The sequence below is a fragment of the Crinia signifera genome, chromosome 8 (assembly GCF_055691185.1).
Source record: "Crinia signifera chromosome 8, ASM5569118v1, whole genome shotgun sequence".
Lineage (NCBI taxonomy): Eukaryota > Metazoa > Chordata > Amphibia > Anura > Myobatrachidae > Crinia > Crinia signifera.
The window spans coordinates 158,818,178-158,844,851 of NC_139224.1; the positions used below are offsets into that span (position 1 = coordinate 158,818,178).

At 46.2% G+C, this 26,674-nt stretch overlaps 2 protein-coding genes across 2 annotated transcripts in view; both read right to left on the bottom strand.

Annotated features, from left to right (window-relative positions):
- On the bottom strand, positions 1-26,242 carry LOC146026687 (very long chain fatty acid elongase 1-like). The gene is made up of 8 exons (XM_083157541.1): positions 26,038-26,242; positions 10,245-10,336; positions 9,476-9,666; positions 7,059-7,139; positions 6,621-6,677; positions 3,322-3,427; positions 3,092-3,228; positions 1-2,976 (listed from the first exon to the last, which is right to left on the bottom strand). Exons 2-8 carry the CDS (start codon positions 10,315-10,317, stop codon positions 2,719-2,721), a joined length of 903 nt encoding a protein of 300 aa, XP_083013667.1. The 5' UTR covers positions 10,318-10,336; positions 26,038-26,242; the 3' UTR covers positions 1-2,718.
- LOC146026685 (importin-13-like) overlaps positions 1-26,674 on the bottom strand; it is a 234,710-nt gene that overhangs the window by 91,659 nt on the left and 116,377 nt on the right. The window lies entirely within an intron of this gene.

Here is a 26,674-nt window from a genome sequence, read left to right on the forward strand (position 1 = left end):
TACGAGTGGCAGATGTTTTAATAAGACATACAAGGTGATTCGGGATACAGTTTAGGAATGGAATAAGTCAGTGAAGCATTTAAGGCACAAGTATGAGAATTTCTTCTCCATATAAAGCTGTAAAGGGAATGTCATGAAGATGGGAAGGACACAGTTATTGCATCACATGAAGCAAGCTTAGGCAACCCATCTCTTCACCTGCCGTGGAACTAGAAAGGACATGCCTGCAATTGTAGTTCCACGACGGCTGTGGAGCCACAGTTTGACATAAAGCATAAAACGTAGAGCTTGACAGTCACTACCCCGGCCAGAGGCAGTTCATGCCTTTCATACCCTCTATTAGAGCTAAAAATTAATATAAATTAACACGGGGGGAACATACATACATATTCACAGACAGACCCACAGATGGTCCAGATATTGCTGATTTAGGAATACGGAGGAAAGGTTATTCTATAGTTAGCTCCGAAGTGCATTTTATTTCTAATTCTGTTCCTATTCTAATATAGATTTCCTGACTGTAGCTGTGGGTGGCAGTCATCCGATCAGTTTACGGCGGTCTGTGGCCGTGTGGGTTGCCGGCATAGCTCAGAAAGGTTTTTCTTTTTTAAAGCGGCAGTCACTTACAAGGCAGAACCATGCCTTGTAAGTGATTGCCACTTAAAAAAAAGTCAGAGTTCAACCGGTATCCCGTCCGGTCATGGAGTTCAATACATCCTGCCCTTAGGAGTAGAACCCTGTGCATGCATACAATGCAGGCAGCCACATCCGTGTTGGTTACAGATTCCTACCAAGATGACCGTTCTATTGGACATAGGTGATCCATTGATCTAGTCTTTCCTTGAAACACTCACGTTCATGCACAATGAAAGGTTAACCATATTGAGCTGGATACACAATATACAGGTCATGAAAGGCGGTACAAGAAATGAAGACACAACAGATAACGTGTTAAACACATTGACAGTTGTCAGGACACAGTAACGTAAGATATTTAGCCGTAAATCAATATTGTTGCTGTGTTTCCTCCAGATTTAAGCTGCATGGAACCCTTAAAAGTTACAGCAACAGTATTACAGGGTGTTTGTACTGTGATACAAAACTGCCACTTATCTCCGAGGAAAAAAAATAACTTTACTTCAATACCCCTCACAGAGAGCGGGTGTGCGGCCAGGCCCAAGTCCACTGGCCTATAAGTTACAGTCAGTGCAAGTAGGCCGTGAAATATTCACAGCCAATAGGAAGTCTCCAAGTTACCGACTTCAAATAAAGCACTTATACAAATACAAAAGTTTTTTTTCCCATTTAAATGGTGTTCTACTAGGCACCTACACCGTGCGGAGGTTGCCGTTTTGTTGGGACGACAATTCACTAATAAGAAGATCACTAGTTCTTAGTGAATCCAGAAATATTGATTTAGCCCCAAAAACCAGCTGCCTCGACGGATTACAGCGAATAAGTATAATTTTACCATTGTAATAATAGCTATTTATGGTGACTGACAGCTATTCAACAGCTATGCAATGTTTTTCACCGTCTTTTGTAAACCGTACAGATGTAAAGAATGTAGGGCGGATACTGTACCCAAGGGGCCCGGGTCCACTTTACCATATGGCCCATACTACTAATAAGTCCAATGTACAGTATTATCTACAACAGCTTGCTTTGGAATTACCAATGTGCATTAAGTCTTTTATTAATAGTATTACACAAAAAAACGATAAATATTCTGGCAGACTCACGGATAAGTTAGGAGACCCCAACACAACCACTTTTGCTGTCCTCACCGCTAACAATACACATTCGTGGCTGGAGGTCCCATGTGAGGGCTGGCTGTATTTTCCATATATGAAGTGATTGACTCGGCTGCTAAAGAGATCTCTGATCGAAATCCCTGAAGCAACAGGTACACAGTTTACAGTGGTATATATGTAAAATCAGTGGCACACGAAAAATAAGTGAGCACGTATGGACGGGACATGGGGTGGGGGGGGGGTGAATTCAGTGTAAGAAACAGATAACAAGTGTGAAATATGTGAGCAAAAGAGTCGGCAATACCCCCTCCTATTAATCAGGCAAATTAAAGTCAGCCTAAAACAACCAAAAAACAAAACCAATACTGCTGTCTCCTTCACACAAAATGACCTAGAGGTAAAAACAGAAAAAAAAATATTAACGTCCCAGTATTCAAGTAGTTTAGAATTCCTGCACCTTTTACAACCCGGGCACAGATCTCTTTTACTGTGTCCAGCGAAATCCCAGTGTAAAAAAAACATAACAGGCAGACTGGGTGGGTGGGGGCTGGAATTGGTAGGAGCTAGCTCCCAGCCGGTTCTCCCGATGTAGAGGAGAATTACTGGAATGTGATGCAAAGGAATCCGGATTCTTGGCGACTGTTGCGGGAACGGTAAAGAAAAAAAACTCAGGAGTGGCTAGATGCTGGGGGATGAGGGTGCTAGAGCAACAGGAGGGACATCGGATTCAGACACACTCGCATCATAGAAAGTCTTTTTAGGCACTTGAATTTTGGCTGGTGTAAGCCCCAGATTTAGTCGGAAACCAGTTTGGCAGTTTTTACTGGCCATTAAACAGCTGGGTTTCCTGGCGTAGGAAAAAAAAGTAAAAAAAAAAAAAAAAGGTGACATCTTCCCACATTTGCACCCGCTACACATTGTGCGGAAATTTCGGGACATCACACGCGCATGGTCTTATGCGGGCCTAGTTTGCCTTTGCTTTGCCGTTCTTGGCCTTGCCGTTCTTGGCCTTGCCGTTCTGGTGCACTGCTCCGTTGGATTGGGCACTGGCCTTGGGGAGGCGTTTTCCTTTGGTGTACGCCTGGTACCAGAAATTGGAAAACAGCATGAAGAAGACTGTGCCGTAGATCCAAATAAGGTGGATGAAAATGGGAAACTGATAGCCACAGCTGGGCATGAAGTAATACTGAGTAATGTGGATGGAGACCAACACGAACTGGATCTGGAAGACAAAGCAAAAAGGGTGACTTGTAGAGAGAACAGGGACGTGAGATCTGGCTGGGCTCATAAAGTATCATTTGTGCTATGCTTTGTACCGCACGCGCCCAGTCGCTTACCAGCTGGATGGCTGTCATGTGCTTCTTCCACCACAGATACTTCTGGAATTGTGGCCCGGCGGCGGACAGTCCATAGTAGAAATACATAATGACGTGGACCAGAGAATTAATCATGGCATGGAAAGAGCCCATACCGCCTGTCGGTAAAAATAGGCAAGGTCAGCCAGTTACACCAGGAAGAGCACAGACGTACCTTCCATCGTCCGCACACACATTCTGCATGTCCTCACCTGGGCCAAACTTGACTCCCCACCACCAGCTGAAGGGAAGAACAGAATGATGGAAGATGTGCAAAAATGTGATCTGACCGTTCTTTTTCCTCAACACAAAGAAAACCTGTGGCATAGAAGAAGTACAAGCTGAAACCAAACACAAAATACAATCCAAAGCCTCTCAAGTCACAGGAACACATGAGTGTCTGCCATAACTCAAACATGAATTTGTATCATCACTACTGCATTGGCCTCTACCTGGAACTCTGAGCACATCGCTCCGGTGCGTAATGCAGTAGCCAGCCTGTTACCTAATCACCCCCATTCTATTCACAACCTCCTTCACTGTCTGCCTGTAAGATGGCAAATCTACTTTGTGATTGGCTTACTGACTTTCAAGGGGTGTTGGACAAGAGGTCGTTACCAAAAAGGTTGACAACCATTAGGTCGACACCATTCGGTCGCCACGCAAAAAAGGTCAACACAAGCATTAGGTCGACATGGGGAAGGCCGACAGTCAAAATGTCGACATGGGTTAACATTTTTTGGTTAAAAATGTAAAGTGTCAACATGGACACTAAAACGTAGCACCACGTCCCCTCACATGGCTCGCTACGCTCGGCACACTATTTTATTCTCCCACCAAGCCCTAGTGGATGTAGGGCATGAAATACCACCTGTCGGCACATGGCGGCTCCAAAAAAAAAACAACATGTTGACATTTTGACCTTCCCCATGTCGACCTAATGGTGTTGACCTGTTGTCCGGATACCCTTTCAAGGCCCTGCATTGTGCAAGGTTACTGCCTCCCTAACTGTGATCTGTCGGTGAGGGACTATTTGCAATACCTAAAATCTTTCTTAATTAGGGGGTTATAGAGGAGGTTTGTTTGGGGTCTTTTGGGAGGGCTTTGTTAATATATATATTCTGTTTCCCCTGTTTGACCAGACATCTGATTTTGCAATATTTATTTCTCCCAGTATAGTAATTTTTCTTCACTGGGGAATATACTGTCATATCAGACTTCCCTATTTGTAATGTCGTAATTTTGCTACATTTTAGTGTGGTATTTCACTCTGTATGTATGTATGTATGTATGTATGTATGTATGTGTGTCAAATACCCGGTATTCTCTAGAACCTAAATGGCGCCTTTGGGCAATAGGAATTGATATATCCTGCAATGAAGTGATCTTACTGGATAGGTCCACACATAGGAGGTTATTCTGGTTGGTGCGGTCCTTTCCGAATTCTTTCGGAGCTGACCGAACGCCACGCTGTGCGGAGATTGTAAGAACAAACGCCCACAGGTCCTCCGCATTCGGACGGACTCACTCTCTAAGAAGAGGGTGTGTTTTTGGACAACATCCAAACCGTGCGTGTGCGGTGGCAACACAAAGATTCTGCACGGTATTACAGCGTCAGAACGGACGGTAAGCTGCCCGTACGCACCGATGCGGGGTATTTCTGTAAAAGTGACATGTATATTTATATTAGTGATACCAATTTCTGCCCATTGCTTGCAGTGTAAATGTGTGTAAAATAGCAAGAAAGCAGTCGTGCTTTCAGCATATATTTGTGTCTTTAGTAATGGTCCATTTAGGCAGCAATGCTTTCAATTGAAGCTATGAAAAGAGTGTAATTAATCACTAATGAGTAGAGGAGTGGATTGTATTGTGTTCAGCTGAGAGTGATTTAGGTGCGGGCGTACTAATTGGGCGAACCGAATGCCTAGCGCATGAACAAGTGGTCTCCGCAAAGTGAAACTTGCTTATGAAGACCGCATATTTCATGCGTGTTGGTTCGTTTGCAGTCGGTGTGCTGTCCGAATGCACGCCTACCAGAGTTCGTGCACTCCCTCGTGTACGCCCATATTTACGCCCAATTTTGCCCACTTTGAAACCACGCCCTTGTGTAGGTCCGAATGACGCCCATATTACGCCCATATTTCCTGAGTCAATTCGGTGTACATTTCTGTATGGTATTAGTGAGAACTAGTACGGAGTACATGCGTGGCACATGCGCATTGCCTACGCATGCGGCTAAAAAGCGCACCAAGCAGAATAAGGCCCATAACACCCTCGTTCTACTGTTGTTTTCATACACCATCTTATTATTAATGGTATCCTGGCCATACCTTGATGGATAAGTACCCTGTGATGTTCCCTCCACTTTATTGTCTGTGTCTATTATACCCTATGTCCATATCGGGAGTTTTGTTTGCATATTTCAAAATGTCAATAAAAATTATTGAATAAAAAAAAAAAATCTCTTAATTCATTTGAGGTCGAGCTTTAAGCTTTGCGGTTCCGACTCCAACTCCAGTAATCATACTGTACGTTTTACCTACAAACCAGAACCCTTCAACTGACTCAAGACTTCCCTAATCACTCCAATAATTTATTAATTAAAAAAAAAAGTATAAAATACTTTTTACTCTTTTTAGAATTAAAATCTAAATCACTTTCTGGGCGATTCAATTGTGTTTTTGGGAGTTGCCCATCTGAGCAATTCAAAAACCCTGGTATCTGGCCCAGCCAAGCAAAGTGGCCAAACCAGACCAAAATTCTGCATGCAATGCAAAAAAATCCCATTTTGGCACCCAAACGGGACACTTGTCTTACATTTCATCTTGCCACCTTGGGAGGCGGAGAGCAGAAATGTCTGCTGCATTTGCGTCTTCAATTGAATTGCTGTAGACGGACGACCCAAATAACAATTGAATTGGTCAGTTTGAGTCTCATTGGGAGAGTAAAGACATTATCTCCACCACAAGATGGGTGGGAGAGATTTCATAGGAGGGGTTTTCACATTTCGAAAAAAGCTACTATACTTATTTGAACTAGTCCTCCTGGGTTGGGGGAAGTTGGAACGCACACACTGATGCTAAACTGCTACTATGCGGACATGAGAAAATGCAGGTGCACACTAAACCCAAAGAGCATTGGTAGACAGAACCTGTTCCTGCCTGGCACCAAAAGTAAAACTTGCAGGCCTGTGGGAAAATTCAAATTGGGAATTTCAAATCAACACTTTTGGTGCCTGCCTCTCCAGCCAGCCTATACCCACTGTAATGCCTCCAGTGTCCCCTAGTGGAAAAAAAGGTTTGTGTGTCTTATGAAGCCTATAATATGTGCAAATGATATTTTTGGATACTAAGGACTAAGTTAGCGCATATATTTGGATATATCAGCACATTTGCTATTTTGCGGTTTGTGAAAAGCAGGACTTGTACCTTATTGGTCTTCAGTGAACGAGATTCGTGTCTGTGATGTCACTTGTTCATATGACGTAAACGGTGCAAAACTCAGTACTTACTGTATCAAGTAGTTCAATAAATTTGGAGAATAAGAAGAGCCAAGCCACTTGTACCATCTACGGAAAAAGAAAAAAGGGAAAATACATTTTACAATGGATCAACGAGCCCAGCCTTCCAAATCTCTAGAACTGTCTCAGCGTCTAGAGCACAGAACCCATGCCCCATTGGGCAGTCATGTTTATAATGCCATAAATGTACTGTGTGCGCCAGCTGAGGAGGGAGGCGATGCAGGGTACAGGTTACTATGACAGCTCATGTAAGAATACAGATAACGGCAGATAACAACAAGCTTATCGTCCCTCTGTTTATTGTGCAAAGTTCAGCAGGTGTCAGGCAGCGGAGCGCGGAAGGAAGGGTACAGCCAAGGCCACGATCTGAATATGGATTTTATGGCTCAGTCACCTCTGCCCCGCACCAGACTGTGTGCCCACACTCACCCGTAAGGCCATTGGTGAATCGGAGACATCCACTGGGTCACATCGCCAAGTGTAGCCGGTCAACCAGCCCGACATGAGGAACTGCAGAGAAGACATCAACCGTAAATATTAAGCGTTATCGCTATCACGGCTGGAAGCTTTATCGGTACTTGATAATGACACAAAGTGCCTGTTACATCCTGTAATAAACGGGAGACTAATAGGAGGAAATGGGTAATCTGATCTAAGTATTAATTGGAGCCAAGGACGCAACAAGAATCTGCTCAGAACGAGCAAACTTCACTTCACTGGGAAAACGGTCATTAAGTAACCAAGTGCCCGTATTGCAGCAAGGAACGTTCACGGTATTTATAGTGTCAAAATACAAGGTCCTGTAACTACACAAACATGGCAATCACCTGCTGGCACTGAATGAGAGCTGTTCTTGTTTCATTAAACCATAAAGTACTTTAAATACAGTGATGCCAGGTACAACTGCACCATGATGTGTTACATGGGATTCATCATTATTGGCAGGATTGCCTAAAAACAAGTTATCTTAGGTATTCACAACAGCTGCAAATACTAGTTTATATTCATGTTTAAGTAAAAATATATCTACACAGTTTGGGAGGTGCGAGAACTGTAGGGGGTAAATTTACTAAGATGGGAGTTCTACTGAAGATGGGATGTTGCCCATAGCAACCACCTCTCCTCCTTATTTATTTAGCACCTTCTAGATCTGGGGTAGCCAACCCTAGTCCTCGAGAGCTACCAACAGTGCATGTTTTGCAGGTCTCTCACAGAATCACAAGTGAGCTAATTAGCTCCATCTGTGGATCTTTTAAAATGTGTCTGTGAGTAATGAGTGCAGCAGCTAGGTTGTCTGGAAAATGTGAACTGTTAGTAGCTCTCGAAGGGCTAGGGTTGGCTACCACTGTTCTAGAAGATAATATATAGAACCTGATTGGTTGCTATGAAAACATCCCCAATAGAATCCCCATCCTAATAAATGTACCCATAAATGTCCCCAATGTGGGGTTACTGGGGACACGTTCTGGCATCTCCTCAGGGAGTGCCCCTGTTGTAATTTAGGGGCTGAACATTCTGGGCTGTGTTCTCTACTGGGGTTCCCACAAACGGTTTCACAGGTTCTCAAACTCGGTCCTCGGGACCCCACACAGTGCATGTTTTGCAGGTCTCCTCACAGAATCAAGTGAAATAATTATCTCCACCTGTGGGGTTTAAAATGTGTCAATGAGTAATGAATGCACCTGCAGGGTGACCTGGAAAACGTGAACTGTGTGGGGTCCTGAGGACCAAGTTTGAGAACCACCATAAAAAAAAAAAAAACCCCACTGATCCAAATGCAGGAAATCTCACACACACACACACACACACACACACACACGGGATATATTCAATGTGGTGGCGAGGGGGGGTTGTACGGCGAGTGTGGCTTATTTTCAGTGAGGAAAAGCCATCCTTGCCGTCCAACCCCCCTCGGCGCAAATGCAACGAGCCCGCTGCATTTTGTGGTGAGCCCCACTGTTTTGATGGTCACACTCTCCGTTTCCTGAAAGGAACCAGCGAGTGAAGGGGATGGAGTAGAATACTGACGGTGAGCTATCGGCACTGCTCACCATATAGCTCGCCATCAGGGGCTCACCGACGGCATTGAATATACCACCATGTCTGCCTAGCATCAAGCTTCTCCCCAACATTCGTGAATCCTAATGTAGTCCCCATTACTGAACAATTTTTTACTGCTCAAGCATCTTCAGCTAGTGTAGAAAGTTTTTTTTCTTCTTTTGGTTTAGTTCATTCATAGCTTCGAAACAGAACTGAAAAGTGTTTTATTCAAAATTTTGAATGTCAGTAATGACGTATCCAGTGCGAAGGCTTAGCTCCTTTTTTCGCGATTCTATGAAAAGTACTTTTGCATGTTTTAATTATGTTTAGTCTAAAATTGGTTTTGTTGAAAGATTTCAAATAAAATCATATCAAAGTCCAATAACTTTGGATTGGATCTATTGGTAAAAGTTTTGGCCAGTTGCTTACATGGCCCTCCCCATTGGTTGGATGATATCACCATAACCAATCACAAACCACAATCCTGTGCAGCAAAGTGTAGAAATATAATAATAGTTGGGAGTCCCACAGCGTCTGGTCAGTGATGCATATGGGTGGGAAATGGGGGCGTGGCCTGAGAACACATCATCCCACGAGTCCACGCCCCCTTTCCATAGGAGTGTCCCGTTTAGCGAGACACAGACGTTGGGAGGTATAATTTCACTCTGGACGGATGCACACATAAAAGAACCAGAGGGTCACAGCCTGGCGCTCTTTGCCTGCTGTGGAACTACTACTCCCAGCTTGCCAGCAAGCATGGCTTGTATCGCTAAGACCACCCTTATGCCCCACAAGATGCAGCTTACCTCATAAACTATGTAAGCGGAAAGGGCCACCAGCCCAAAATTGTACACCACCATCAATGGCTTGAGGTCAAAGGGTTTGCGATTGGCCATTAGTCTCGGCCCCACGGACAGTACAAAGATGACATAACCCAGTAGAATAGACATGGGCAGGAAAGGAGAATGCATGAGGGGATAATGTCCTATTCTTGGATCTGCGGAGATAAAATTACACGTTATGTAGAGAAAGGGTTAAAGCAAACACAAGGATTTCTATAGAAGGCACAGATGAGATGCTGCGGTTGAGCGTTACAACTGTGGGCCCGATAATTACTATCCCTGAACACAACATCTGTCCTCATGTAGAGCAGCCGAGAAAAAACCCACCAGAGCCATAATGACAGAGCAGGGATCTGTGCGTGAGGCCTGCGACACCCACAGAGAATGAGCTGGTGAGAGACAGGCAGCTGAGAGGGCAGGTGATACGGGAGAGAGCGAGTGTCCCACATTATATTTGGATAATATCGTATTTACAGCTCTCAGAATTTGCATCTTCTGTGTACACATCACTTAGAAATGATAACAATAAGGCAGACTCTGAAATGTATAATAACGAGAAGACATAATCCCGTGCCGAAAAAGAGCGTGCGGTTGTGGCTGCCTGCTCGTGGGCTCCGAACGCTAGCAGCCCAGCGAGCAGTTCTCAATCATGCTAGCAGCGCCTCAGTGAGGTCACTAGGCTGAACAAGTGTACAATGGACAAAGAAAGAATAATAACCGCAGAGTATCTCACCTGCTCCTTTCATGAAATCATGGTACCTCTGCACCCACTGTGATAGTACGGCCTCCATCTTCCCAGCCTCCATCTTCCCAGCTATTCACAACCTGGTGACACAGACAAGAGCTCCAGGTTAGCCGAAAAAAGGTATCTTTATAATATCGTCGACATAAAAACCAAAAAAAATAAATAAAAAAAAAAAATTATAATAATTGTGTAAAACGACATGTTTTTGAACCAAAGAACTTATTTCAATACAGGGAAAACAATTTTTTTTTTAGTTTCTGGAGTTTTCTTTGCTATCACGTGCTCATAACATAACCTGCGATATCTAGAATGGTCAGGTAGGCCGTCAGCCCCCAGAACGCGTGGTAGGTATGATGTGAAAGCCTGACTTTATTTAACATGGTATCCAGATGGCTGACAGACTAGGTCAACAGTCAATCGGTGGACACGTGAAAAGATCAACAGTAGTTTTTATTGGGGGCATCCACATGGACTGAGTTTGGGAACCTTAAAGGGCCAAACACCGCGAGGAAACTGGTCCGAAGCATGGCGAGCAAAGGAAGCCACGCGAGTGTATGCGGTACACTAACTAGGAGTCCACGTTCTGCGGTGTCGGCCTCTGTCTTCCAGAAGGCCTGGAATACCTGCAGAAAGCAGACAGCCAGGGTATTGGAGGCAATAAGTGGATCTACAGACACAGACCGAAGACCACGTCATTCTCAGTTCGCTCAGCCCCTTACCATGACCACACGGAATGCGGTCATTAGGTCAACAGTCAAAAGGTCGTCTTTACCATCCCAGTGGGCATAGAGGGAGAATAGAATAGTGTGCCTAGCAAAATGACGCACCGTGCCTGAAGCACGGCGAGTGCAGTACACAGTTGCAGTGCAGTTTACAATTCATGTCGACTTTTTGACCATGTGTTGACCTATAGTGGTTGACCTAATGACCCATACACGACCGATCGATGGCAGATTGTCAACATGGTGTGACTGCCCGTGTTCACTCGCGTGTCTTATTGGCGGGGATTGAATACCCCCTATTTCCGACGGGGGTAATAGAGTAATTTATTCACTGCTCTGTGTTCCCCAGGGGATCGCATCGCACCTCTCGCAAAATCGCATGCGATTTAAAAGGGTGTGCGATGCCATTACATTAGCTATACAATATTATGATTGTATGTCATAAAAAGAGGTTTTACGTCCGCCCCCCCCCCCCCCCCCCCCCACTATCCACACCACCCCAAAGCGTGGCGAGCGCAGCGAGTGGCGGCGGTACGCGTCCTCCGACTTTTTCATACCCAACTATCCACGTCGGCGTGGAGTGGCTTTTATAAAGTGTGGCGAGCCCAAAGCGTGGCGATGGGCTACGCAATACATGTAAAGTAATCCGCGTCCACTCGCCACACTATATAAAATCAACTCCACGCCGACGTGGATAGTGGGTGTATGAAAACGCCGGCGGACGCGTTCCGCTGCGCTCGCCACGTTTCGGGGTGGTGTGGATAGTGAGGGGGGGGGGGGGGGTGCGTAAAACATCATTGTACATCATACAATGATATTATTGTATAGCTAATGTAATGGCATCGCACACCCTATAAAATCGCATGCGATGCGATCCCCTGGGGCACACAGAGCAGTGAATAAATTTCAATTAAAAAAATCGCATCGCACGGCACTAAAATGGCCCATGCGATGCGATTTCCCTACGTTTGCATACATAGAAAATCTGGGCGCCGTTTTAGGAAACAAGTACCAAATCATTCGATGTTCGGGGAGGGGGGGGGGGTGTGGTCATCTCAGGTGCTCAGTAAGCTGCGAGGTTCGCAGTATACGCAGTCAGCCTGAATAGGGCCCTTAGTCCAATGAGGGTAACCACAAAAGCGAAGGGCACAGGCTGGGGCAGCAGCTGTTCCAGGGGGTAGGGCTTTAGGATTATGCCCTACTATACACATATAGGATGGCAGAGGCAGAAAGACACAGATGTTACCAATACACAGATATATTTATAAAACGCTCTGCTCGCACTTTCCCCAGAGAAAGGCTGCGAGAACGAGTGGGTGGCGGAGAACGGATCTAGTTTCGCTGCTGAAAGCTACATTACCCCAAATGACCCGACTAACACATCATATTAATAACACCACGTGGCTACAAGCCACTAACATATCGGTGGCTCTCAAGCGTCATCCATTTGCCTCAGGCCGGAGACCGAACTTCAGCTCCTCAGCTGTTGTGGAACTACAAGTCCCAGCTGGAGAGCTACAGAACTTCAGACAATCTTGCATTAACCATGGGGCCGATTCGTCAGAATTCTTCCCCGTCCCCGATGGTGGGGACTGTGCATAAGCAGGAATGCACACGTGCCAACCCCCGCAGAGAGCACCTTCTGCAAAATGTTTATTCCCCGGGACACTCGCTGCCTGATTGACAGGCAGGGGGCGCTCTGTACTTTACACCTGGCGTTTCATGGGGGTGCCCACCAGCGGCGTCTTTTACCACTACACAGGAGGGGGGCTGCCACGATGCAGGCCCTCCCCCTCCGCTAACACCACTGTGCTCCCTGCTGCTGCCGCAGTCGCAGAAAATGAATCCCAGCCGCCGGTCCCCTGCACAGGGGCCAGTGCGTGCACAGTAGCTTCTTACATACTGCACATGTGCTGGCCCCAGCCGCTATGGGCTGCTTTTGTAGCAGCCCCGGAGGCATATTCAGGGTCCCGGGTCCAGCACATGCGCAGTATTATCTGCGGCACTGCACGTGCGCAGAACCCATTTTGGGGCTGCCCTGCAGCTGCGCATAGAGAGGAATCCCGGAGGGAGGGAAAACCTCCCAATGGGGCTGCCTTGAGTGACAGGCAGGTCGGACTTCCAATAGGAAGTCACTGCCAGTCACAGTGAAGCCAGAGCAGTCTCACAGACTGCATCACTTAGGCAGAGAACAGTGGCGGATTTTACCTGGGGGGGGGGCTGCAGCTCATAGGTAAAAAACACCACTGGTGCCCACAATCTCAGTAGATGTCGGACTATCCGATGAGTATCTGTAGAATGTCAGCCGTACCCATGTCTGTGACTCATACACAGCTTATCACCTCTACTTAAAGCCTGATTATAAATGAGGAGCGCACACCCCATTAATTCCTGTGATACAGATAGTATCCATACTCCCAGATCTGCCCCAGCGCCTATTCTCGCTCCCATCGTGCCTAATTTAGAGTGAGGGTGAGAGATGCTAAATCGTTCTGATTCATGATAGGCAGCCGTCAGATTAATGAGACAATAGCATGGGAACACTGCAGCGCAGAAGTCACGGCAGGGACATCACAGTGTGTTCTACAGTGAAAGAGAGAAGGGATTATGGTGTCTGTGGGAGATCCTACTGCCCTAAATGTACCTCAATATTCTATTAGGCCTCAGCAATGTTTGCAGTGTGGAAGTTTCAGGCCCCCACCATTACACTGAAGAATTACTAGTACCCCATTTACACCAAAAACCTGGGACCTACCCAGGTAATTGAACCTGGTTACAGCACCTTGAAACTCTTAAACCCTGTATACAAGAGGCGATATGCTCGCTGAGAGATAGATCGCTCTGCGAGCTGATCACGCAGTGTCCTGTTTTCATCAGCGACTAGCAAAGAAGCTCGCTCCCGGCGACCTTCGCCCTGTACGCACGGGCATATGATCGCTCAGCGACCATATCCCCGGTGATTCTGGCTAGAATCGCCCCATGTGTATGGGGATTAACTTCCTGCATCTTTCAAACCCATGCAGTTCCTTTTTCCTGCCTGGGGTGTCGCCCTCTGCTGGGCTGCTAGAATGAACACTATAGAACCTGCAATAACCCCGGTTATTGTAGATATAAGAAAGCGGTATAACAGACTCCACTTTGTGGGACCGCTTGCTGGACTCCACTTTGTGGGACCGCTTGCTGGACTCCACTTTGTGGGACCGCTTGCTGGACTCCACTTTGTGGGCCCATAAGTAACAATGTGATAAAACTGCTTTAAGAACCTGCACTGATTAATCTGATGTGTGACACTTGGTTATTTGTGCGCAAAAGGGTATAAGAAGCACTACGACGCAACAAGTTCCGCTGTGCTTTGTACGAAGCATTTATTGCTAATGCGCGCAATGGAAAGACTTGCAGCGTGGCACACTCACGCCGCACTGCATATTAAGGTTGGGTGTATGAGGACACATATGTAGGAAAATAATGGTCACATGGAGGATTACACGGTCACCGCCTGCAATTAGCACTGAAAGAAGATTTAAAGCTTAGTTCTGCTTTGCTCCAACATTCCGATTGGTCTAGCCCACTGTTTCGCATAAAGCCACACCCATGACCCAGATAAAACGTTAAAAAGTGCGGTTCCCAGTGGCACATTAGTGACACTAGTGCATTAACATTGGTAATCATCCTTTAGGTTAGGAAAGGCAGGTCTGGGGTACTACAGTGGCAAGGTGCAGTTTCGAGATCAATTGCCATTCCCCCAAATCACAAGATGAAGGAGAAAATACACACTAGCAATAAAGTGCTCATTGTGTGCTGAATATATATATATATATATATATATATATATATATATATATATATATATATATATATATATATATATATATATATATATAGTCGAGGGTCCGGCACTCCTCACTTGCCCCTGCTCCACTCTGTACCTTGACCTGGGTGCCCGCTGTGTGCTGGCTGTACCAGCGCTTGTATGGATAGCATGTAGAAAAAAGCGTCACTCCAGGTGCTTGTTCAAAACGAGTTTACTGTAGGTCCTGTAGGTGTATGACCTACAGTAAACTCGTTTTGAGCAAGCACCTGGAGTGACGCTTTTTTCTACATGCTATATATCTATATATATATAAATCTATATATATATATATATATATTATATATCTATCTATCTATCTATATCTATCTATCTATCTATATCTATCTATATATATATATATATATATATATATCTATATCTATATCTATATCTATATATATATGTGTATATAGCGGGTCTGGGTGGTGAAGACGATTACACGGGCAAGTATCATCTACCTTCACCCGGGGACAAACGTGGCACAGACAAGCCGGTGGGAGCAGTGAGAAAACAGGAAGGGAGGGGTCCCAGCACCTGCCCTTAATTATCTTTCAATCTTTTTGCATTAATACAAAAACTTGACAAACTTGCCCCTGCAGGCCTGCCCACGCTAAGGAAACGCTGATCTCATGTACCAGCCCAGTGAGACAGTCGTCAATCAATTCCTAAAGTCAAGGACACATTCCATATAATAATAGGGCAAGGTTGCTCCTCACCTCTACGAGATTCTTTCACCAATTCTACATTTTTAAAGACATTACAAAAAAACAAAAAAAAAAACCCGCAAAATTGTATTATTTGTGTTTGATTTGTAACCAGCTTTCCCTTATACGCCATTACATAGACTGACATTAGCAGAGGATCACATGCAGATGGACAGGCCATTAAAACTTCTACATTCGGATTTAGGGAGCACTGCGTGGAAGGAAAGGGGAGATGCCGGCACTAGACTAATGGCCGACATGCATTATACCACTCTGACCAATCAGAAAATTCCTTGTAGCTCTATGGTCGTGAATCCTGTCCGCAGTGACGTCATTCTGACTGCAAAAGGGGGCTGCAGTCTCAGGCTGAGACACACCCTGAAACCAAGATGACACGCCTGCGTCAATCACACTGCTAATAAATCTTCTCTTTGACCGCTGCCACAAGTCCATTGCGGAACATGCGCAGTCCGCAGAGAACAGCTCTGTGAAAACATCGGGATTGCAGACATCTCTGAATCAGGCCCAGTATATATATACAGAGTACATCATCCATGCACGTGGGTATGAATTCCAGCAATAAAGTCACCAATGCTAGGCAGAAGTTGAGTATTAAAAATTCATCGCACTGTTGGTGTAATAACACTTTGTGCCTGATTCAGCGCCAGAAGCATATAAAGCAGGCATGGCCAAACGGTCACCCTCCAGCTGTTGCGAAACTACACATCCCAGCATGACTTGCCATAGTGTTATAGCAATCCCTCATAGCAATTCTGTGGCAAGGCATGATGGGGCTTGTAGTTTCACTAAATCTGGAGGACCATAGTGTGGCCATGCCTGAAATACAGCAAGGCAAACCCAAGCTGCGCTGCAGATGCCATAGATGTGTGCAGGGAGCAGAAGGTCCCACCGTAGCTCTTTATTGCAATGTAAAAGCAAAGATGCCCAGTGCTTTTTCTCTACATGCAAAAGCATCCAGTAGTTTCCCTGCATGCAAACAAAAAGAAAATGGATTTGCTCCATTAGCACTGCAGAATGGGCTTAGTAGCACAACCATGGCGTCTTTGTATGCGGCAGCTGTGCTAAAATATACTAATGCCTTGTGTAAAAAAAAAGGCGCCTCCAGACGGTTTTCGATCTGAAGCTGCATCCAAAGACACCGCAACGGATCTTCTGGTCATCTGAGAACACCTCAGGTTACTAAGGATTGCCGCTGTATTCGTGCAGCCATGGTCAATAAAGCTTGGTCAGAGGACGCAGTCACTGGCCTTTGCCATCATTGGAGAAAATAGGCCTGTTGTCCCCATTTTCTGTTCGTGCTGAGTGACAACAGGTGTGGGGAAGTATCCACGGAATTAGGGCCCCCCCTAGCATTCATTCTAGCACCAGCAAAACCTGTGCAGTTCCTCTTCCCTGTTTGGCGTGTCTAGCACAGTGTGGTCTTTACTGTCAGCACTGGTATGCAGACCAGACCCGTGCTAGAATCACCACAGCAGAGAACGGTTCGCCAGGTAGAGAAGTGGTATGTAGTATAGGTGGCACTGCATAGGAAAGATGCATTCGCTACCTACCTGTGAATCCACTGATAGCTAATCTAAGCAGCGCCAAAGGATCACATACATTTGACTGTGGTCTATTTAGATAGCGTGGCATGCACAACCACAGGAGTGGCCATGCCTCTAACAATGCCCTCTGATTGGTCAGTAGACTACTGGCGGTTACAGTAATCTCACCAGTAGCAGCACAGGTGGAAGCCGAACATGCTATCTCCTGGAGATTATTTTTATCGATTTCTGCTATAGTCTCTTCTAGAATCTGCAGCAGTAAAGCAATAAAGAGCAGCGCAGATCACACACCAGATGGATATGACCTAGCCGTGTAACATACATTGTGTGATCAAGTACATCGCAGCCCGATTACACATGGTATGAAAGTGCAATGATTACATTTTCCAGCAAATATGGAATAATGTATTACTGACTCACTCATAAAACAGAAACATTTCAGAGGCTCCTTTCTAATGGGGCGATATCTACGGTTTAGTCCCTGTAACTTTATTATTCCTAACATTAAGCGGTCTATCAATGCGGTGGCGATTTGTCTCCTCTGCAGAGCAAAAGGACTGCGGAAATCTAATGTAACAGAAGGAGCAGAGACAGGACTACATCCAGAGATATATCCCTTGTTCTAGATCCACAAGGACTACAACAGCATGAAAATGGGGGGGTATAGTACATTATGTTGACATTTACAAGACTGTCTTGGTTAGAATGTCAACACTAGCCACTAGAAATGATTTAATGTTGACAGTTTAATGCTTGAGTTCACATTTTGACACTGCTGACATCTATGTCAACACCAACGTTGTGGACATTGCGAGTAGGGATGCCAATCCCGGGGCATTTTTTCAATCCCGGAATTCGGGATTGAAAATTGCCCGATCCCGGGATTCCCAGGATCCCGGTATTGGCTTCCCTAATACAAAAACCCGCCTTGGCCGCCCGCATATTTACTTACAGGTGCGGTGCGGCCGTGCATGTGGGCGATGGAGCCGGGCAGGTAGGCGGGAGAATGGAGCCTGGGCTTCGGGCGATGGCACGGGGGTCCGGGACAAGACCAATGCAGGCAGCCTAGGTGGGTGGGTGGTCTCATGGAGGTGGCGGGAGGTCAGCGCGGTGCGGACAGGATGGCAGCAGTTGTGTGGCCTGCGCAGAACTCTGACGTCGTCACGCTGCGCAGAGCCGCACTGCCCGGGGCGGGAGAAGTCGAGCAATGTCTAAGCACCAGCTCAGACGCTGCCCGGCATTAGACTGTGCATGCGCAGTCTAATCCCGAATTCCCAGGATTGGAAACTCAAATCCCAGGATTGAAATCCCGGCGTATTAGGGGCCAAATCCCATGATCCCGCCGATCCCGAGATTGCCCACCTAATTGCGAGTATGGCCATAAAAATTTGACACACTGGGGGAGAATGCAATTGCCTGTGGTAAGCAGAAAGTCCAACACTTTGAGCGAGTTTACACAACAAAACCAACCTGATTTATAGAGAGGTAGGTGGAAGTGAACCTTTGGCGCACTGGTTGTTTTTAGGGATTTTTCTTTCTATCCAACAAAGAACCAATAATTGTGGAGTATAGGTTTATTTCATAAGCATAGTAAAACAACAAAGGAAAACGATTCAGAAAATGGTATTAAGTTCTCTCACCCATCTGGGGGGGTGGAGCCAGGATGGTGTCAGACAGAGTGTTCCAATGATGGGGTGCACCCTGTAGGCTCCACGAACTTAATATTGGGTCCACGTGGGATAAAAACACATCAAGAGAAATACATCAACAATGATAAAAATGATAAAAATGATGGGAATCCTTCTCACCCAGATGGAGAGGTGGAGCCTGGGATGGTAAGTAACAGGGTGTCCAAGGAAAAAGCTCACCCTGTTGGCTCCACAAGCTGACAACTGGGCAGAGGTCCTCTGTGGTGATCTGCAATCCTCCTAGGGCCCAGATGGGTGAGAGAACTTAATACCATTTTCTGAATCGTTTTCCTTTGTTGTTTTACTATGCTTATGAAATAAACCTATACTCCACAATTATTGGTTCTTTGTTGGATAGAAAGAAAAATCCCTAAAAACAACCAGTGCGCCAAAGGTTCACTTCCACCTACCTCTCTATAAATTAGCTCTTTTGGTGCCTTAAGGGAAGACACCGGGAAGTTTAACCTAGGCAGCAAGGGGTGCGCAGGGATACACAAGATCACTTTTTCTTCCTAACAAAACCAACCTGGCCTGATTGCCCCTTTAAAAAAATAATAATGGGGAAATCTTGCAAATCCTGCATCTCGAAGGTGCTCACATTTCCCCCCAAAAATTCCAGCATAACAAAACGGGGATAGTCCTTATTTCTCACCTCTGTACCTGGATTTTCTAAGTAAATGTGTTACTGAATGTTTTTCTTTCTAATCTAATGCATTGGAATGGAAAGATATTTTAGAAGTGTGTTACAAGAGTATCTGAAGTGTTAAAGAGCATCTGATACACTCCAAACACACCCTGATGGCTGGATTACACAGTGGAAATTTCAATATACTGTAACTACCTGCATGGATACTTATGTTAAAGAGAAACGCGAAACCCTGCAATTCTCCAACATTCCCTCCTGATCCTTTGCAGCATGATGCACAATCTCCAGTTACATATATCATTCATCATCCTTTCAAAAATAATAATATTAATAATCTGGGCATAGATCTCACAGCTTTATTGCAGCAAATGTTTGTGTATTCGGCAGCTAAAACCTTCCCAAAAGCAGACCACAGAGGTTTATAATCCATCCCAGTATGGCAATCAGCTCTTTAGCGGTAGAGCATACAATTTAGACACCGCAAAACAGATGCCAGTGGCGCTTTCAGACAGCCTGGAGTGTATGAAAATGATAGCAATCCTGTTAAAAGGCAACTCCACCTTGGAGGAACCATTCTGTGGCCCTAGGTCAACCTGGTTCAATATCTCCGGCACTGGTCCACCAATCAGCTGCCATGCAGTGCCACCTGAACTTAAACATTTAGGTGTCAGTTGTCCTGTAAGTAGATGATTGGGAAAACCCTGAACGTCGCAACACATTAAGGAGGGGTCAATTACCTATTGCTATAGTGCAGGCATTCCCAACCACGGTCCTCAAGGCACACCAACAGTGCAGGTTTTAGTGATATCCAGGCTTCAGCACAGATGGTTTAATCAGAATCCATCAGATACTAATTAAGTCACCTGTGCTCAAGCCTGGATATCTACAAAACCTGCACAGTTGGTGTGCCTTGAGGACCGTGGTTGGGAATGCCTGCTATAGCGGTATAGGGTTCCGGACTTCTCTAAAATTATGATATAAAACTGAATAGATGTATTAAAAATAAAAAAAAGAAGGAGGAGAGGGGGGAGAAAGTGTTGTTAAGGCCATGTAATCCACAGGGTTACCCGTACCAAAGTTATTCTATACTGAAGGAGCTGGTCACCTTCAGGGGAATCTATCTGCCAGGCTGAACTGTTTGTACAAAGTCCAGCCACGAAAAACTAAACGGATCAGGTTACTAACCTCGAAATGCTATGGTGTGACAGCTTCCATTCTCTCTATACCATCCACAATTGTCTAACTTGGGATAGCCCCCTCACCCTTATTAACATCATTATTAAGCCAATATCTGAGACCTCTATGTATCCCAGATTTAGAATGTGGTTCTGTTTGTATGACATTCATTTATCCCGCTTTCTATAGATCCCAGTCCGTAATGCACTCTGCGTGCTTCTATAGCACAACTTCTCATTGGTGATTTGGCATTGAATCACAAAATAGTGCTAAGGTGCTTCACTCTGATTTACTCAGCAGCTGTTATCTGGGGTCCTACTGAGCGATATGGGAAAGAGGACGCCAAAGATTATAGCCACGGTTGAGTAACCTGTGGCAATTCGACCCGGTTTACGAGAAGAGTTAAACCCTGTATAGTAGGCGACCCGGGATTGAGATTCTGGGTCCGACCTGGCATTGCCATATGTAAGGGGTATAAGAGGTTGATTCAATTGTTATTGACGCCACTATAATTAAAGCAATTGAATTGCGTCGGGCATCCATTTATTACCGTGATTGTTGCACGCAGACTAGATTTAGCTGCCTATAATGTATAAAGACCGGGATAGGGCCCCCAAACAGCCTCAGGATGCTGCAAGCCGAAATGTACTCCCATCCGGGACTGGCGCCTGAACAGACCAACAGTCGAATGCTCTAACAGTCACCTGCTACTCCTTAATAGAATACCGTCAAATGCAGAAGTTGGCAGGGCATGCTGGCACTTGTAGGTACCCTTTAACTATGGAAACCCTTTAACTATGGAAACTTTTTTCTTTTATGAAGACCTGGTCATCATGTCATACAGATGATGCAGCAACATTATCCTAGTAGCATTCCTCTTGCAAATCACTACTATATAGCCTGTATGTCACAGTTCTATAACAAGGTCATTGCACCTGTGATCACCTGCCTCCTTGCTACAGTGCGTACCAGGAACTGGGAGAGGTGGTCAGTGCAACAATTACTCTACATGTTAATAGGTGACTGATGATCTCGTAACAGCGTATTGCAATCAATATTGCTTAAAGCTCTACTGCTGGAGATTAATAGCTGAACCGTTAATGAGACTTAAATCTCCAGCAGAGAGGGCGCAGACACGAAACAGGCTATTTCCATAAGTGCATCAGTTAAAAGTTCCGCAACTGGGGATACTGGTTTGGAGTTTGCTGTGTGGTAAAGACATTTTTGTCACACAGATGAAAACATTTTAAAGCTGAATTCATTAACTTATACCCCTTTTACACCAAGGCAAAGACCCAGGTCAGCATTGGTGTAAAAGGGGCCAACCCAGGTCCAGTAACACTGGTTTCCTACCCAGGTCCTGACCAGGGTTGAACACTGGTTGGACTTGGATCGTGGGCGGTGTAAATGGTCCCAACCCAGGTTGGCAAGGGATATCAGAAGTGAGAGGTGAAGACAGCAGCCAGGAAGTATACAGGTGGGGGGGGGGGGGGGGGGGATATTTTACAAAATAAACAAACCAACATTTTTCAATTATTATTTTAAATCATTAAGGGAAGGTTGGCTGGCAGTTGATCAGTCCTAAAATGGACATTTTTAATGTCATCCATAGGGAAAAGCAGGGTTGACCCAGGTTCAGTGTAAACGGGTCCGACCTGGGTCACAGTGCTGTGGGTTATGAAGCTGGGTCCAACCCTGGAAACTTTTGGTGTAAAAGGGGTATTACTGTGCTAACTGATATGCCTGGTTTTAACCAGGCAAAGGTTTGCTGGACGGAACATTTGACACCTTTTAACCTGCATTGGGACGTGAATAATCCCTGCTTATTGGGTGGCTGCAAATAACTGTCACAGTTTCCAGACCACCCAGCAGGAGTACAGGTAGAGTTCGCCAACTGTGACATATTTAAAGTGCACAATGGTAATGCATTGGAAATAGCAGGTGGATGTTTCGCCACATACTGTAATTCCGAATCAACCAATTACAAGGCTGCTATCATTCTGCAATTCTACAGACCAAAAGCTTTAATCTGGTTTATGATGTGACATTAGAGGGAATACATGGCTTGCAACCAAGTTCAATTACCTGGGTTAGACCTGGGATTTTGGTAGAGAAGGGGTATCAGTCATATAGCAAATGTTATTTATACAGACAATGGTCCATTTTTGGTGAAGAAGCGCGGTCAAGCTACACAATCAGTGCTGCGGAGTATTACACTGCGATCAAAATGTTTTATTTGGCTTGTTAAAAGGTCTGTTGTATAAACATGCATGAAGCAAGTTACCTGTATCAGAGCTTATAAGGCCTCCATACACTACTGAGACTTCTCTGAGGGGAGAAGTCCCAGCTGTTTCCCCCATGAACTGCCCGGGAGCTCCTCGGTGGCTGGATCACATACGATATCATATGTGGTCCTTTTGTATAGATCGTATGCAACTACATTCACCGCTGCCGGAGGCTGTCCAGTCCGACAGATCTTATGTGCAGCATCTCTGATCCAATGCCCGTGGGACCGCACATCAGATCGGAATCGGAGACAAAACACGGTCTGCACTCTTCATCCAATTTCTCAACCTGATTCGTTAGAATCGGATGAAATGTTGCAGAATCACACTACTGCGTGGCCAGCTTTAGTCTATTGACAGTAAACCTGTACACGTCAGTGGCCACGCCGGTCGCCCCCCAAACTTTCAATAGGACCACACCTTCGGGATGGTACCTCACTTTGACCGAGCACTCGCAGGTGGCCACTATCTACAGCTAGCAATGGCATGACAGCTAGGGTAATCCCAGGCTGCATTTGCTACCAAGCCACAGGGTAGAGCCACAAGTTGCCATGCACAACATTGCATCGCCACAATGACTACAAAGCCAATAGTTACATGTTGCCGCACCATGACAGCTGAAGAGCCCCCAGGCTGCAGTTGCTAGCAACACCCACAGGATGAGAGCACCAGGTTATCAGTGTCTGTAGCAGGGATGGCCAAAGAATGCCCTCCAGCTGCTGCTGAACTACACATCCAAGCATGCCCTGCCACAGTTATAGTATGCTCAAATTGTGTAACTGTTGCAGGGCATGCTGGGATGCTTAGTTCTACAGCAGCATGTTGAATGGTCTTTCAGCAAGCAGTGGCGAGTCCCACGCAGCCACGTACAGCATGCAGAGCTACAGGTGGCCTCAACTACACTATACAGTCGCCAGAGAGCCACCGGTGCCCAAAATCGACAGGATACAGCTGAAATGTGGCTTAGACTCCCAGATGAGGAATGCTTACAGCAGGCATGGCCAAACTATGGCCCTCCAGCTGTAGTGAAACTACAAGTCCCATCATGCCTTGCCACAGTGTTGCTATTAGGGAATGCTAAAACTATGTCAAGGCATGCTGGGATGTGTAGTTTTACAACAGCTGGAGGGCCACAGTTTGGCATATCAGTATTCACAAATACATATGCTGCTATATCATTCTGGAACCTTTAATTCCACAACAGGCGAAGAGCCACAGGTTGTAGAAGCAGAATAATAAAAGGATCTAGGTACCGTTATGCCAGTTAGGTTAGACGCTACAGAAAGATTTTCGGCAAGGGAACCTCCAATCATATCTCTCGGAATTTATGTGGCGCAAAAGCTTTGGAGTGGAGGATGATTTCACAGCTATTCTGAAAGCAAATGCTGAGGTCTGGCCACCTGTCTCCGAGGATTCGGTATGGAATCCCGGCGGTCAAAATCCCGACAAGGGGGGGGGGGGGGGGATGGACACGTGGACCGCCCACAGAGGGAGAAAGTTTCGGGATTTCGGCGGTCGGGATTCCAGCGTCAGGATTTTGACCACCGGGAAATTGACCACATCCCGTCTCCGACAACTATAGGTACTTTCACACCACCCTCCTGTGTCCACACCACCATCCATTGCCTTTAGTAAAATTATGGCGAGCGAAGCGACCCACCGAGCCCGAAGCGTGGCGAGTGGACGCCGATGCTTCGCAGCACCATTGTTCACTCACCACACTGCGGGCTCTGTGGCTCTCTCCGCTCGCCACAACTTTATTAAAAGGCAATCGATGGTGGCGTGGACACCCTCCTTGCCGTACAGTTCCGTAGCATAAGTGGTGGCCACAAAAATTAGTAAAGTATCGGATTTTTAATCACAGCTACTTCTTCCTTTAAAAATATACAACATGGTGTACACCAGGTCACCAATGTGTTCCTATGGCTGTATACCGCAGCACCAATCAGTTACCGCGTGCAATGACAGGGGAAAAAAAAAAAAAAAGCTTCACACCCAGATTTCTTTTGCACATTGAAATACAAAAGGAAAAAGTGGCGTAACCACCTCCGGCCCAGGAAGCGTATGAAGTAACACCGGCGTGTAAGTATACGCAATGAGGCATTTGAATCTACAATGGGTAGATCAGCAGGGACAGTGCCACATGGACTAGCTGACCCAGGGCAGTAGGAAATAAGTGCACCTGATGCAAAGTGATTTTAAGGGAAGGAGCCATAGGAAGGAAGTGTAACGTGAGCATTTCCCAGCCCTTGACCTTGCGAGAACCACAACATTACTAACAAACTGCCAGGACAAAACTCTGCTTTGCCTGCCAACAGGAACACAGGCGTGACATCACAGACCATGAGACAGGGTATCGTGGAACCGCATGCAGGTCACATGAGCAGCACCAACATTATGACAGCCAGGCTATGACTGTACTGTAGCACAAAATATGAATAATTCAACACGATCATCAGAGACACACACCCCTACAAACTCCCCTCCCAGCAAACTCACACCCATTGTGTGTTCACCTCTCACCCACTTACAGCTGACCCAAAAGGTGCAGTCACCTCTCATACACAAGGAGTCCAGATAACTTCCCATAGGTCCCCCCTCCCCAATAAGTGCAATGGATACATAATTACTAACTGCTGAGAACTATTAGCTACTCTCTGTGATACCTGTGGCTATCTCTGGTTCCTTCCTGTATAGTTCCCCGGGCAGAATCTGTAAATGAAAGCAGGACACTGGAAATTCCATGTCCTCGGGGGGACATACACCACCTCCAAGTTCACTTATCTCACTATGAACACAAAAGCTGATCAGTCTCACCCCAACCAACCAACCCCCCCCCCCCCCCCCCCCCCCCCCCAATTACTGTAAAAGTAGAAAGTCTCCTTCTTCAACCACCCAGTACCCTTGCACTCCCTGAGGATGTGATGTCAATGGTGTGACCCCCCCTACAATCCATCCTGTGCCTGGCACACAAACTCTGCCCAGCACTGGCACACCAACAAGTTCCTGGGCCTGTTACCTCTCCACATGCCCACTAGTAGCAAGAAGGCGCCAGAGGAGTCCTCAGGTGCCCCAGGCAAGGTGACTTGGAGTTGGCAAGCCCTTGAGATGCCACCTTGGCCCCCCCATGTAGCAACTTTCTTACCTGGTGTTGTGAAGAGGAATCCTGCCACTCCAGCGCCTGACAGAGAGGGAGAGGAGAAAGGAAGGGGAGAGAGAGGGAGATCTGGGTAACCACACCCCTGTGTGTGTGACTCAACTTCACTCTGCACACACCAGACATCCGAGTCCCAGCCTGCTGCTGCTGCTGCTGCTGCTGCTGGTGGTAAGGGGAGGGAGGGCTCAGAGCCGGGGCCTGCAGAACAGGCAGAGCAGCAGCACACACCCTTCCTACACCACACCCTCCCTCCCTGGCTGCAGCTGTGTGGGAGCCCCAGCTTCTAGCCTCAAGCCATCTCTGACTGACAGTGTTCATGTGCTGCTGGTGGGACTACAAGTCGCAGCATACCTTGCCAGCACACTGCTGGGGCTTGTGGTGTTCTGTCTTCCATTAATAGCTGCAGTTTAGGGCATAATGAGGTGCTGCTAAGTAACAGTCACCCTCCCAGCGGGCTACTGATCTGAAAGTGGCAACAAGTGGCACTCTGGGGACAAGCAGGGTAATTGTGAGGATGCTCCTTTTAGGGCGTAAGATTGTCTCCCTGGAGGCTGGTGAGCACCCTCCTGGGCATAGGGATGTGCCAAGTGCTGCCCACAGGGACAATCTGCTAAGGGAATGGAAA

Bases quoted from the DNA above. Each gene is read 5' to 3' on its own strand.
- LOC146026687 (XM_083157541.1), bottom strand. From the start codon at position 10,317: ATGGAGGCTGGGAAGATGGAGGCCGTACTATCACAGTGGGTGCAGAGG. The intron at 9,667-10,244 runs GTGAGATACTCT...TTATCTCCGCAG, and splicing joins TGATTTCATGAAAGGAGCAG to ATCCAAGAATAGGACATTAT. The intron at 2,977-3,091 runs GTAAGCGACTGG...TTTGTCTTCCAG, and splicing joins ACATGACAGCCATCCAGCTG to ATCCAGTTCGTGTTGGTCTC.